The following is a 15,238-nucleotide window of genomic DNA, read 5'->3' as shown; positions in this document are numbered from 1 at the left end:
CCCCATCTCTATGTGTGCTGCTCAGCAGCAGTGGCTTCAATCTGCCGATTTTTTCAGACCACCTTTCAGCTCTGAAGTGCTCTTGCTTGCACCCGCACCACACATAGTTCAATCTTCTCCTCAATGACCTTAGTAGTGTGTGCCACAAGAAATGTCCAGCTTGTCTGAGACACTTTTGAGTTCCTTCGGTCCTTCACTGAGGTGTAAAACAGCCAGTGCTGCAGCTGTCTACAGTTCTGAAAGAGGCAAACTATCTTTGGGCAATCCTTTCACACCAACGAGCTGAACGACTCGTTGGCATTCTGCATCTGCATACGTGAGCAGTGGACAAGTAGGTCAGTGCTGGCAAGCCTGTTAATCAGGGGCACAAGCTCCTTGGCAATGTCCCTGCCGAATGCCGGGCAGTGCGCCTGAGCCACTCGCGGCAAGCAAGGCCTGGTGCCTGTTGTAGTGGCACCAGGAGTCCTCACCACGTGGGCAGGCTAAACGTAGTGGCAAGTCACTGGTGGAGTACGAACGAAACAGGCTGGCCATAACCCCATTCTACCTCCATCTAATGTCATGGGAGTTTCCTTCCTATGCAGATGCATAGAATGCCGTCAGTTTCTCGGCGACTACCTTTGTGAGCACTTCTCTGCCTCCCGCACCTCTCAATCTCCCTTCTCCAGCTTTTCGATCCCAGCTACGGCCCATTTGGTGTCATCGTTTACACAGTCTGATTACGTCCTTATCACAAAGACCTAGCTTAGAGACATGCAAAAAAAGCTTTACTGTCTCCGTCGCTTAGCATTGCAGCACACTGCATGTTGTGCAGCTCTATGGACCTGCTGAATATAATGCCAGCAGCATCCACCTTCAAGGCGTACGAACAGCCCGAAAATTTGTTTTTGGCAGAGTTCCTTGAGTGTCCTGGTCCATTACTCGTGACTCATCGCCAGGCTTTGGCCCCAAGCTGCATGCACAAGAGTTGCTTTGGACCAAGAAGTCGAGACCCCAAGGCCAGAGTACACCTCAACCGCAGCACCAAGCCCAAAGTGGGAGGTATGACCTCCCTTGTGCCAGGTTCTGTTGTAGCCAACTCAAACATCGAGCAACTAAACGTCTTGGGCTGCTTTCCTTTTCCTAACAGCCTGCGCAGCATCGCGCATGGTGTTGCGCACAGCGTCCATTGCAGCGCTCTGTATCTTCTCCTATCAGCTGGTAGGTCTTCAGATACATTGGCTGCGGACTGCTCGTGCTTGCAAACGAATTCTTTAGTGCTACGAGGTTAATTCCGCAATTTCTGGCTTGCCACTGTGAGATGTCTGCGGACGCGCTTTGCTCGTCCCCTGTGGTTCGCTTCCCCGCAGTACACCCTCAACTCTTCCCCGGTGGTTCGCTTCCCCACAATGCACCCTCCTTAGTTACTTTAACTAACAGGGAAGGGCGCTGGTGTCACAGCGACACGAGCGCCACGGATGACGTTTTTGCTCTGTGCTTGCGACCGGGGAAGACGTTCACGCGCAAGTCTCCGCTATCTCACGGGGAGGCGGCCTCATGGTGGGAACATGCTCCCGCCAGCCCGTCCCGTCCGGCCACGGAGTTTCGCTCGTGCCCTGGCGTGGGCAAAAGTTCGCTCGTAACCGTGCTGGTGAGTCGGACGTCTTCGATTCCTGAGCGCAATTTGTTGCTAGCTGGCGTTGTTGTAGCAATAAATGCCTTGCTTGCGTCAGCCAATGTGTCGTTCTTTTGTTCCCTCAGAGCAAGGTCCGCCGTGGTCAGCGCGCTCGGTAGCGTACACGACCACGGAGTGGGGTCCGGCGGTTTTGAACTGTGTCAGCCGCCATTAAATGGAGGACACATATTTATATCTCCCCTATGAAAACCCCAAAGATGCAAGGGTAACTCTGGCTGACTGCTCTATCCCATGAAGGGAGATTGCGGAACTTGGCTTATGTTTCCGCACCCGCTGCACAGAAAAACAAACTGGAGGTTCGCACTAGCACCAATTTCTCCTAAATCAAGGAGACTGCTTGAAGAACAAAGGACACAGAAGTGCGCCGATCATTGTTCTTATGGCCGTTACATCCACAAAATGATGACCAGTAGGCACTTCAGGCCCATCACTGACGTCATTGACGAGTTGAATCATTGCAAATGTGACATAACGAGCGCAGCCATCCAATCAAATGCAGTCAGAACATCGCAGTCATCTGCAAAAGCAGTTTGGATTCCTGGTCTCAATGCAGTGGCGTCTGGGCTTGAGTGAGCTGCTTCGTTCGCCAGCGATCGAGTCGTGGTAAGCGATAACAGCCAATAACAGTGCTGCCGGTGGTCGGCCTGTGCTGAATCAGCTTCTCGCTTTATCAAAGAAGCTTTGTGTACCAAAGCTGTTCCATGACGCAAACTTCATAGCAGGCATTCTTCCAACAAAAATGTAGATACAGAGAGGGGAGAAAGGCAGGGATGTTAACCAGAAAGGTTTCCGGTAGGCTACCCTGCACAGGGGAAGGGAATGAGGGGATTAAAGAGGGAAGAGAGAAGGAACGGGAAACACGGTCACAATCTGTCAATCAAACAAAAATGTATGTGTGAAGAAAACAGAAGCTGTGACTAGATTCCGCACCCAATGCGACTGAAGGTAGACTGACAAAAAAAGCCCTCGCATGGCACAAAAAAGACATTTGAAATGCCATGTGCTGCGTTACAGTGGTCAGACTCCACGGAATTGTGCAGTGCAATGATCGCAGCTCTGAGAGAGCGAGCAATTCATGACTGATAAATCAATGTTACTAGTCAATTTCTTAATTTTTAACCATGCCAGGTGCTGCATGTTCATGCCATTTTTATTAGCTTCTTCAGCACCCAATTAATACCACCTGCAGTTAGGCTCCCAAGCATTTCAGTGCGTTACGTTTTGCCTCAAAGTATGCAAATGTATCGCCTCGGGCAAGCAGGTTGCTAGATTCCATTCCATGCCCAAGAGTTTTGAGAGCATATACCTTGGGCCAGGAACCGTAGTTATGGCTTTCACGCCTTTCACGTGGCCAGGCATATTTTGATAGCAACCTTTTTTTTTTTTTTTCAAATTTCCCTTTGTAACAGGACCACTGCATGGGTAGTCAATTTGAGCCACTGATTCTACAAAGCTACAGCTTCAACTGCGCTGAGATTTTGGACAAAACCCCAAGCCCGATGCACATCCATAGGCCGGCTGGTAGGTCCTTTACTGCCATGGCCTAGCCAAATCGTCGAAGGGCCACCGTGCACTTTCAGCAGTGTCTGACAAGCAACTCCAGCCCAGGAGCGAAAGCAGCATATTAACCTATGCCGAGGTAACACGCAGCACGGCATTGTCTGGAGGACACTCAGACATACTCTCTTGGTGCTCGGCAGCCACTGATAATATGAAGCTAAAAAGCTATGTACTGCGCCATCTCTTACTGAGGAGAGCGCCTCCTAGATCAGCCTGGGCAGGGAGCCACAGTCAAGAGAGTGAGCGGTGGCACAGGAGAAGAAGGGAAGTGACGTCACTAATCTTAAGATTATTTAGTGGCCTTAGTGGGAACGAAGTATGAACAGCGTATTATTGTCAAAGCGAAGGCTCAAGTTCAGATCTTTGGTTTCGTACAGTGGCATAGTTTTTATGCGTAGCATATTGCAATCACTCAGTTCAGCCCTTGGGCGCGGCCGGGCAGCCACCAAAGCACGTGACGTCACGTCACGTGGTGATCCGACGTCACCAAACCGCATGAAAAAATAAAATAAAAAAGAAAACAAAAACAAAAAAGTAAAAACAAAAACAAAGGGAAAAAAAGAAAAAAAAGGACGGCTGAGCATGGTGGTGGTTGTCACCGCCCCGTTTCAAAGGGGCGCTCCTATCCATCCATACGTCACGCAGGAAAAGCTGCTGAGAAAATCGAGTGCCGCCAAGCAATACCTCGTTCAAAAAGACCGCGCAATATGCAACGCATTCTTGGCTTGACCAAGCTAAGCCTGGGCATCTTTTTTTTTCTTTTTTAGGCGCAAGCCCTTCGCCACAACACACAGTAGCCATCGAGCGCACAGACACTCGTGCCATGCCTAAAATAACGTATAAAATCACGCACTTTTTAAAAATTCAGATGTGAATTTTGAAGATGCGGCCCATGCATGAATTAAAAAATAACGTAAAAACAAGGGATGGGCCCATACTCTCGTGCGGCCCTTACATGAGATTATACGATAAGCTTCCTTAAATTTCCATAGTACGGCAAGCACCGGAAAGTGTGGCATTTGATAGTGCTTTGTTTAACATTGCATTCAGGAGAGTCCTTGCCTCCTTCAGTCACAGAATCCGACCTTCACATTGCCCGCAGCAATGGCAGATGAGAAAGAAAGTTTGCAGTGCAGTAAATTCATGTGATCAACATTTGAACTGCTCACAGTGCACACTTGTATTGTGCACCTACTCGCTACGCTTGCTAAAGGCAGTAGGGTGCTGCCGAACTGCCACATCCACTGGGTAAGGAGTTCCTGGCATTCTCCCCATGTTGCGTTCAGGGGCTAGTAAGAACCACTCCCTCTTTTTTTTTAGTTTTGGCACGAAAAAACAATTTTTAAGAGCCATTCTCAAAGTACCCCCTTTTATTTTCATGCCATCTCTATTCTAACGCCATAATGCTTTTTACAAGGTCAGTCCACCTATAAAGTCATTTAATTAAATATCAAGGTCAGGAACAGCAAAGCTGTCGTGCATCATGATATTTGACAGCGATGCAGAGCAGCCTCCTATGTCAGCCCACTAGCCCCCCCCCCCCCCCCCAAGCCCTCTAGACTAGGTCCTGTCATGCAACATTCTCATCTTAACATAGGCTTTCTCTCTCTCTAATCCTCTTACTCTGCCACAACCTTCATCCAAAGCACTGATGAGCCAGGATGCTCCCACAATCGCTACTGCACTTAGCAGTCAAAGCCAAGGGCATGATAGAGCACTGGAAAAAACAAAGCGCAAATCCACTGATACACTGCACACAACGCTCAAGTGAAAAGCTTGAGAACAAATTAAATGGGAAGATTTCCCATTGGCAAATACTTACCAGCCAAGCAGCATCTGTGATCTAGAGACAAGCAGAGTAATTGTACCATGTAGGCAGCACAACAATTCAAAGCACTGAAATGGCAGCAAGCACGGTACAGTACACCTTTGGCGAGTGCAGCTTGCTCGGTACCAGGCGAGTAATGCTAAAAACAAGAGCTCCATATTCACTATTCTTTACCATCCTCAAGAAGAACCAGACAGCAATCGCTGCACCCCCTACTACATTACAGCCCTTCACCCCCCCTTCAAATCCTCAATGCAATGGCATCAAGTTACGGCTATACTGTGGCTACTTTCAGTAATAAACTGCTCTTCAGACCAGGAACAGTGCAGCAATTAATGCACTCTGATCTGCGTAGCACACTGCACTCGCTTGTCAGAAGGGTGGAGAATGCCGTGAGGTGACAAAAAAAAAGAGAAAAGATCGCACACTCACCAGGTTCATGCAGTTGCTGAGCAGGATGGGTGGCTGGGGCATGTGCTGGCTGGGGTAGCCGGCCGCCTGGTTGGCGTAGTTGGTCATGAGGGTTCCGGAGTAGGCGGCCGTCGCCACGGGAGGCTGCGGTGGGGCCCCCGGGGGCGTGCTCAGGGGGCTCAGGCCCAGCTGGGCAGCCTGGGCCATAGGAGGTGGCCGACCGAGGGGTGAGGGCCCCCCACCCCCTCCAGGGGGGCCCCGCCCACCCGCTCCGCCCACTTGCTGTGGCCCAGCCTGCACCTGCCACAACACTCTCTGCTACATGCCCTCCCACAGCAGCATCAACGGCTAACTAATGGCGAATTCCATTGGTCAATCCAGAGCAACTTTTCCTGCTTGTGATTGCATGTTCCACTGGTTGTTTCACAGTGAGCAATTCACAGAACAGAGGCGGATTTTGCTACCACTTCGAGGGTGCGGTGCATTCACTACCACAGCACCCGGGTCAAGTTTGCCAGCTTTTAGCTCATTCTGAGATATACCATATTTACTTGTGTAATTGGCACCCCTAATTTTATACCCGGGTTCTTAAAAAAAATAATCACGGCAGATTTGCGTGTTTAGGTCAAATCTGAATTAGGTGCACTTGTGCTGCGTGGCAACTGCTTCGCATTGTTTATTCACCTGCCACAAAGCTGGCTTCAGACAAACACACACAATGGCCAAATGCTAGCAAATGCCACTACAAGTGCTGGTGCATTTTACACCCCCTGGAGTGCACACGGATGCACGCAAGGCAAACCTGGGAAAGGTGCAAGTGGTGAGGGGAAAAATTGTGCCCAGTTTACCCGGCTTGCTCCCGCTGGCAGTCACTTTTCTGGATGAACAATTCCATGTGTGCCGGGATCCGAAATTACCAAACAGTTTGCTACTCATTTTGCCGCTAGTCAGCCAGGCCGCATGCGAGGGCGCTGTTTTATCACCTATTATCTCCAAATGGCTCACAGCTATCTTCGAGACTCCATTATTGTGCGTTTATTGATTTGAGCTATGCATGCACTATCATGTCATCCCACAGGGAACTACATAACGTGGGGTGGGGAGGAGGAAGGGGGTACGCATCATATTTAGAATCAACTTTTTCTCGCCAGTGAAGGGCAAGAATTAGGGGGGGGGTCAATGTATAGGCGCAAAAATAAAGTATATATTGTGCGTTATGACCTTCGTACTGTGTTTTAGACAAGTTCACAAATTTGGTATCATCCCTAATGCATTTCTAATGGTCAAGAACAACGCACTACATTAATGCTGCTGCGCACAACTATTTGGGTGAAGAGGTATGCGTGCATTCCCGAGCTTGAGTTTATTTCTGGTGGTGAAACTTGCCGTCTTTGCCATCAGGGTTAGCAAAATGTGGCAGACCTCACGAGTTCATCACAAGATACAAATCCTCTGCGTTATCGTGAAGCAATGCTAAGATGGAAATGTGGCAGGTGGCTGTCTGGTTCAAATTCCAGAACCGGCTGCGACCGACAACTTCCACTGGGCTACCTGCTAGAGCGGGTCACTCTGTAGTGGACACGGCACCCTGCCATGAACTGACCAGTAAACTTCGCCACAAGTACGCCTCCGCTGCACCTGTCTACGCGTCCCATACTTCCCACACAGAAAAACTATCTTTAGAACAGCGTTGTCTCTAGGCTAAGAGCATACAAAAGAAACCTTTCTGTTAACGCTACTTACAGACATTGAAAACAAATTAAGTCTGCCTGCATTGATAGATTACTTAGTGCATTCTGACGAAAACCTAAGTAAGTTTTTTCACTAACTACGACGACATCAAGACAGTTTCTTGTTTGTGGATTTCCGAGACTCAGCTGCACCCCCATTTCCTTCCAATAGTGATCACATAGCCCTATTCATTACCAATTTCATGAGTTAAATCTGGTAGTCAGAAAAAAACATTTTTAAATCCAATTTCTGGCACGTTCCGATGGTTGTCCCCTTGAGATCAAGTTCCAGATATTCAGAAGGATCAAATAGCAAACCGAATAGAATAGCGATCACTATCAGCAAACTAGTCCAAATTTCAAATATTTGCTATCTTATAGGAGCCAGAAAGCATAAACATGTTGGGCGAAATAGTGTTAGGCTCACCTGGCCTTTGCCACAATTTTGACAAGTTTTAACGGTTCTGGAAGGGCATAGTGCAAAAAATCGTGTTTACATCAAAGTGGTATCAAAGGGCTCTTCCACTCCTGTATGTTTTTCACGCTGCATAATACCGTTTGCTTATCCATCCACAAAGGTGCACACAAGAGCTCGAGATGACTAGGAATGCAGTTTTAAAAGGCACATGCCCTAAGAGCACAGTTTGCAGACAGGAGTGCCTTGTTTCTATACTACATGGCAGTCAGGCACTGATCCCAACAGGAAAGCACTAGAGCCTGCTACCGTGCCTGGCCGCCGCAAGTATTAACAAGGCCTCACCTGAGGTGGTGCTGCCTGAGGATTTTGCTGTGGTGGAGGCCCCTGCTGTACCTGCTGTGGCTGCCTCGGTTGGTAATACGCCTGCCCCACATGCTGCACGGACAAGGGCCACAAAAACAGGTCCGTCAGGCAAAATGAGACAGCAAAACAGCATCTGTTCTCAGCGCCGAGAGGACCGCATTTACTGCTCCCACTGACCCTCCCAGACATATTTTCACGGTAGCAGCATGGCCAATCTTCAGGCAGAAACGACTCTCCGCTGCATTGGCGGGCAGTGTGTGAAGAGATCGTACAGCCCAGAAGCATGGAGATCCGCACACAAGGCTTATCGCAATGAAACTGCTGCCTCTAGATTGCCCAACCTGAACCAATGACCAGCCTGCTTTTAGATTCTGCCAACATCAGCCAATAGAGAGCTCGATTCATTGCGATCATTTAAAATAACTCCCAAATGATCGTGACGATCAGCCAATAGAGAGATCGATTCATTGGGATCTAAAATAACTCCCAAATGATTGTGACGAAAAATGTGCCGAACCAAAAAAAATTCACCGCGGCAGCCTCCATTCCATAGGACTGATGACAGAAATGGGCCTTCAGTTTGAAAAATGAAGCCTCTCTGGAGTCCACTTCTACCAGACAATTGGTTCTCAATATCCACTGGTCCCATAAAAAAGCTGGCAGTTCCTGGCAAAGGCTCAAATTACAGAACAAAATCCAAATTTTTGGAGAATTTAACTTGCTGGCAGTTGTAGCCTTAATCACTCCGGTTTAAAGTTAGCTAGAACTAGAACGCAGGGGGTCAACTACCTTATACTGCATGTGCATTTCTCATGATTAGTATTTGCGTATGAAGACTGGCACAAATTTCGGTGTAAATGCAGTGTCACGTCTTCTGTACAACTGGCAGGCAAGCAATTCAAAAGAGTTGAAGGCAAGCGGCCTCCCCCTCACCATGGTGGCCGGGTGCTGGGGCTGCTGTGGCTGGGGGGGTCCCTGCCCCAGAGGTGAGGGCCCCTGGGCCAGGTACAGCCCACCCGGAGGGGGCGGCTGTGACCCCAGCGCCTGCTTGCTCATCTCATGGGCCCCGGCTGCGCCAGCGCTGCTCACGCCCCCTCGCGACAGCGGCTGCATGTGCGCACAGGAATGAGGACGACAGACAAACAACACTGGAGCACTTGCACTCCACTAGACAGCTGCCCCACACCAGGAAGATTAAGCGGAATCTTCAAGGGCCGCTCCTTCACCCCTATATGCTTGGCTACGCAAAGAAACATTTGCAACCGCAATCTTTTCTTACTACCTTTTAATAGCTAAAGTATTTTTAACACTCTGTAGGACACTGAGACTCGTGTTGTCCCACTTGCTTCAAGTGTCTGCAAACGCACAACGGTGCACCCACATACAATATTTTTCCGTGCCGAATAACTATCGAACAAACCATACAGCATGCTTTTCCCTTCCGTTGATAGGCCTCGGTGTTCTGTCTGTTTCTACAGGCATGGGTGTACAGTCTTTTCCATCAGTGAGCTGCCCAATATTTCTTCAAGCGATTTTCAATTTTATTGCAAGTTGAAAAGACAGGTATGCATACATACCCCATTTCAGGCCTTTTTACAAAGTCACTGGTACAAATGGCTACCCCTTTTTTTTCTAGAAAACCAGTGGTCGAAAAGGCTTTCAAATGATGTCATTCGATTTCTATAACCATTCTGAATGCAATTTTACCATATGAATACATGTGATATACGTGTGTAGCGTCCGCTTAATGGAGGTTTGGTTTTATGGGGTTTAACGTCCCAAAGCAGCTCGGGCTAGGAGGGATGCCGTAGTGGAGGGCTCTAGTAAATATCGACCACCCGGGGTTCTTTAACTTGCATCGACATTGCGCAGTCCATGGGCCTCTAGCATTTTGCCTCCATCAAAATACGGGCGCCACGGCCGGCACAGAGCCCCCGTCTTTTGGGTCAGCAGCTGAGCACAGTAACCACTGAGTCACTGCGGCAGCCCCTCCCCATAAAGAGTGAAGAAGGCCACTGACCTTTCATAGCAACCAGAGTGCAACAATGCAGTTTTTCTGACTACTAGGAAACACAAACACTGTTCAGACTTCACGGAAGCAACCAAAATGCACCCTGTCGCTTAGAGTCGAGACTACTCCTATGCAACTCTGTTAAAAGTACTGGATACAGTAACATCATGCACACCTTTAAAGCTCGGTACACTGAGCCTAGACAAAGGTCTATGTCTGATGCTCACTTCCACACCAAATACAAAAAGCACGGTACGCAGACAGCGTATTCGTACCCATGGACCTGCTCACCACAGCTGACTGTACCGAATGTGAGGAAATAAGAACCCAACACTTACATAGGCGTGTTGCAGTCTGTAGTCTTCTGTGCTCAATCGGCAAACATGGGCAGAAAGAAAAAGAAAGAACGCAGTTGGGCCTCAAACCAAACAAGGTCCCTGAAGGTTGCTCCGCCCACCTTCCCAGCACAAACAATCATTAAAACCACATACACACAAAGCGCCCATGGGACGACAGCCACAAACCACGTCTTGAGGTCAAAAATCAGAAGCCGTCTAAACCTATACACAAGCTGAAAGCCCAACCATCTGCTCAGTGGGTGGGTGGGCGGGTGGGGTGGAAGGAAGGGGGAAGGGGGGGGGGGGGCAAGGCAACTGAACGAATGTACAGTGTAAGAGGAAAGATGAGGAGACAAGCCTTCGCCTTACTGGCTCCCCAAATACAGCACGGTCAGAAAGAAAACAAAATTAATCTAAATGTAATGCCAGTATTTTATCAAAATACAGTCACTACTACCCGCTGTGCAGCTTTTTGCTTGCGATTTCTCAGCGATGCATGGTCATTCTATCCACAGCCTCTCCCCAAGCTTTCAAAGAGGCAAAATTTCCCAATGAAAGGTGAAACTTTAGACCACAACCAAACTTTTCGTTTATGCTCATGGCCAGCTGAAACCTGAACATTCCAAGCCAGGCCAGTGCGAAAATGGACTGTGATTACTGAACCTTCCAGATTTCCTGGAGGCCTAGCAAGAGTGAGTAAATCAAGGCAGGTTTTTCTGCTGCTCCTACAAAAAGGCTGCCGAGCATTTGTTACTACTTGATACTGAAAACACTAAAGCACTATTCTAAGTCAATCCTTTATTAAACTAAAGCAAAAAAATTAATCTTTTCTCGCCATCAAAAAACAGCTTTCTTGCAGTCAAAGTAAAGAAGCAAACATTTCATGAACTTCACAGTATGATTCATCAGTTTTCCAGTTGCTTTTGTCTGTGCAACACAAGATTCTGGCACGAAAACCGTGCCGAAGATCTGAACATCAAAACACTTTGCCAGGCTTAGCAAGAAGCAAAAAAAAAAAAATTAGCGCACTCACCTCGAGAAACCTGCACTGGATTCTGTGTCCTGTGTTGTATACTGATTGAAGAAGCAGTCAAGGACAATTCACAAGGTAGCACACAACAGCAACATGGCAACCCAAAATCATAATGTCTCGAGACGATAACTGCAAGCAAATTTGAACATCTCGGGGAGTGTAGGTGGGCACAGGAAAGCTGACAAATCCTGTAGCCACAAATGGGATGAGGTAAAATAAATCCTAACTTGAATTTCCTTGCACCAGAAATCACCCACACCAAAAATAAGAGTGAAGTTTTTAGAACCTTGCTGACGGGCGGCAAAGTCCCTCCAAAATTCTTCTCCAAAGAATCGATTTTGAACAAGGCTAAAATATGAATTTTCTGAGCCCGTCATGCGCGTTCGTTTTGAATAGCTTATGTATACTAAGAAGCACGAAGGCAGTACTTTTGCAATTCAGTTCCAGAAGAAGTTTGCGGGGACACGGTGGAGCAGCTGGCAAAGGGCAGGGTTATTTGGAGAGATATGGATGATAATTCTATGACGTGCCAAATACCATGTAAATTATGTTTTTTGTGCTATGGAGAACTGAAACATTTTGAAAATGTCAGATTGCTCAGAAGGACTTCTGTCAAGAACGCAGAGACGCATGAAAATATGACAAAAGCTGAGGAAAGTCATGTTCATAAAAACTGCCTAATGAAGTTGTTTCACGCCTGTTACAAAACTGCCTAACAGGACGCCAGCCTGAAGAAGATCAAGACCTAACTAGTACTACCCTGTACTGCTTAATTTGCACAACTATTCTAGAACACAAGGGCTACCAGTCAGCACATACGACTCTTCCAGCATGTTACATCCGAGGTGACAACTGGAGAACTTTTCAAAGTCCGCACATTTTATCAAGACCATTCATTCAGGTTTTCCCCTTTTATCCCGAAGCCAAGGACAGCGAAAGGCTTGGCTGGTAAGAGAACAGAACACCGCTACGAGCACCGCCCTCCTCTGACGTCGGCAAACTATCCCGCGCAGCGTAGATCACGTATCGCGACAAAAACTAAACAAAATTCGTGGCAGTGACCTGTGCAGAGAGCGCAGTCGGCGGCGGCGCCCACTCCTTCCCACTTCCAAGCCGTGCCAGAAGTACACCTCGGTGTACTTCTTGGAACCAACCCCACCGGCTGCGAGCACTCGTCGAAAAAAAAGAAGAAAAGGATGCGTCCACAACGGCGCAGCGGAGACAGAACCGTCGGCCAAGAAGAAGCTCGCGCCACTCTCGTCGCCGCCGTCTCCGATCGTCGTCACGAAGGCCGAGGGCGATGCCGCCGCCGCCACCGCGGCCGGAGCCGGTAGCCCCCGCCTCCTCCTAGCGAAACGCATGCGAGCAGTCGGCTGCTTCGCGCGGCGGCAGCAGTCCACGGTGCGACGACGACATGGTGCTGCTACTCGCAGCGACAACGAACGCACCGAACGAAACCGACACGACGACCCAGGCTCGTCGAGCACAGCAAGCAAGTCGCGCACACGCGCACCGCAATGTCGGGGCCACCACGACCGCTAGCAGAAAGCAACGGCGAATCGGCACGGAAGAGAGAAAGGGGGGACCGCCGATTGAGCTGCTGCTGCGCCAACGCGCGGTGCTGGCGGCGGCGGGCGAAGCAGGAGCAGCGGCAACAATCGGTGACGTAGGCAGGGCGGCCCGATGACGTCAAGCGCGGCGCGTCGGCGCTTCTTCGACCGATGCCCGAGGAGCGCGCGGGCGGGCGAGTTTCGGCGGCGGCCTTCGAGGAATGCCATCTTTACACATCGCACGAGCAGGCGCTCTCTCTTTCTCCGCGCGGTGACCGCCTTCTCCTCGCCCTGTGGCCGCGTACCGGCGGCGCTACGACTCTCGTCGCCGCTAGCGAGTGACCCGCATCGCGTGGGAAAGGGGAGAAGAAAGGAAGGGAACGAACGCTACACCGGCGGACCGTCGTGCCGCGGAATTTCGCCGCCGGATTACAGCAGTGAAAAAAAAAGAGGGAGAGTGCATTCGGCGCCAATGTCGCACATTGTCCACTTGACGCACAAACGGGCAACGCCAGTTAACGCGCTCCGTGCCTTTATATCATGACACCGTAGCGTGCAGCCACGCGACATCGTGTCACTGCGCGCCGATGGAACATCGATAAAGCTGGCGGCTACAACGCTCAACGAGCCAATTCAGACAGCCCCGCGTGACACTGACATTTCACTCAGGTCGACACGTGGCGCGTTCAAGACAATCGGCGGCCGGTAGTAATGGTTACAAGGCGATCAAAATACAAAGGAGGGTCGAATCAGCGCTTGCTTCACCGTGAATACACGTCACACGCTCCCGGTGTCGAGAACCTTCGGTCTGCCTGTCACTCAAAAAGTAAAAGCGGATGGCGCAACAAAAAAGCGCTCGCAACGCTACCGCCTCCTCCTTTCCACCCCCCTTTCACTCACGTGTCCGAAGGGGGGGGGGGGGGGGACTTCCCGAAATGCGCCGCAGCCGGCTGCCTCTACCAATACGCAGCGCCGCCCAAAATGTAAACAGGCAGGCCGACGCTCTATGGCAACACAACACGGGCTCGCCGTCGTCGTCGCTGTAGCAAAACACGGGGAGAGGCGAGGTCGTCATCAGCAAACGGGTTAAACGACCGACCACAGCAGCAGCAGGGGCGATGTGTCAATCGCTCCGCTGGCGCTGTCACCACCCGCCGACGCCCGCGAAGAGCTAACGGCCTCTCCCACAACCCCCTCGTGATCCGGCTAGAGCAACAGCCAAAGTTCGGCGCCGCAGCCGCGAAAACAGTGCAACCTTCAAGGAGGCTCGGCAGCCGCGCGCAATTTCCGGCGGCGCCCACGGACAACGCAGGGGGCCCACTGACACGACAGCGCGAGTCCGTGGCCTGAGCCACTTCCGCGAAGACAAGAGGAGGCCGCCTTCACCAATACGCTATATGCTGCCCTTCCCCCCCCAAAAAAAAAAAAAAACACTAACCCGGTGCACCAAACTCAAAGGCTTGAACACCCGTACCGAATCGCGATCACGCCATTTGGATCTGGTGGAGACAAGGAGGCGGAGCGGCGATGGCTATCGCATAACGTTCCACACGAAATGGAACAGGCTTGAAGCCAACAAACACGGGGCATTCATAAAAAAAAAGGCCGTACCACGCTTCTCAGACAAACCCGAACGAAACTAGATCCATTGAGATTAAAACTAAGGACGAGACACCAGGAACATGCCGATGAATTCGCACGGCTCGGTATTCAAAGCACACCCCTCTTCGAAAAATCCGAAGCCTCTCCGCTAAGATTCCCAATAAGGTCGCCAATCTACAAATCCTGGCCAAAGATAGCAGAACCACTGACCGCACCGACATGTCATATAGTTGGGTGCTATGGGGCGCAGCTGCAAGGTTCGTCAACACCACGACGTTTATGCCGCTCCGGTTAGATCCAATACGCACACAAACCGGGATAGGGAAAGCCACACATGTGCTGTGTGTGTATCGGCCAGGATTTGTACACACAATCCGGTCCAAAACACAGCACGCATGATGGCATCAAGGCCGTCCACCAAGCACGGGCTCCCGCTTTTGTGAAATCTAATATTCAATCTCGTTCGCTTTTCTTTCTTTATCAGCACGCAGCTGGGAACCCAAAGGAGCCTGCTTCGTCTCACGGAAAACTTCGGAATGCGCTAGAGGAGAGACGAAGGATTTTAAAAACCACGCGGGGCAAGGCGACTAGCAAACATCTCGCCGCTCGTAGTCTCTCTCTCCCCGCGGTGCATTTTACGGGCGTCGCTGATCGGGCAAGAGCGAAGAAACCCGACACGTGGATTTCGAAGGGACAAGTACTGCGCGGTTTTGCTCTCT

At 50.1% G+C, this 15,238-nt stretch overlaps 1 protein-coding gene across 1 annotated transcript in view; it reads right to left on the bottom strand.

The window, feature by feature from the left end:
- The window catches only part of LOC149364557 (eukaryotic translation initiation factor 4 gamma 3-like), a 64,405-nt gene extending 51,099 nt beyond the window's left edge, over positions 1-13,306 (bottom strand). Inside the window, exons 1-6 of the mRNA XM_089574511.1 lie at positions 12,568-13,306; positions 11,368-11,408; positions 10,335-10,360; positions 8,919-9,092; positions 7,965-8,057; positions 5,496-5,774 (exon numbers count right to left, since the gene is read on the bottom strand). Coding sequence (XP_089430637.1) covers positions 5,496-5,774; positions 7,965-8,057; positions 8,919-9,092; positions 10,335-10,360; positions 11,368-11,408; positions 12,568-12,728 — 774 coding nt within the window. The 5' untranslated portion in view covers positions 12,729-13,306. The remainder of the gene's footprint in view (positions 1-5,495; positions 5,775-7,964; positions 8,058-8,918; positions 9,093-10,334; positions 10,361-11,367; positions 11,409-12,567) is intronic.
- Positions 13,307-15,238: the final 1,932 nt, after the last annotated feature.

The sequence above is a fragment of the Amblyomma mixtum genome, chromosome 2 (genome assembly GCF_055824585.1).
Source record: "Amblyomma mixtum isolate Tamu chromosome 2, ASM5582458v1, whole genome shotgun sequence".
Taxonomy (NCBI): Eukaryota; Metazoa; Arthropoda; class Arachnida; order Ixodida; family Ixodidae; genus Amblyomma; species Amblyomma mixtum.
Note: the sequence above shows the minus strand (reverse complement) of the source record. Positions and strands in the feature narration are given on the sequence as shown.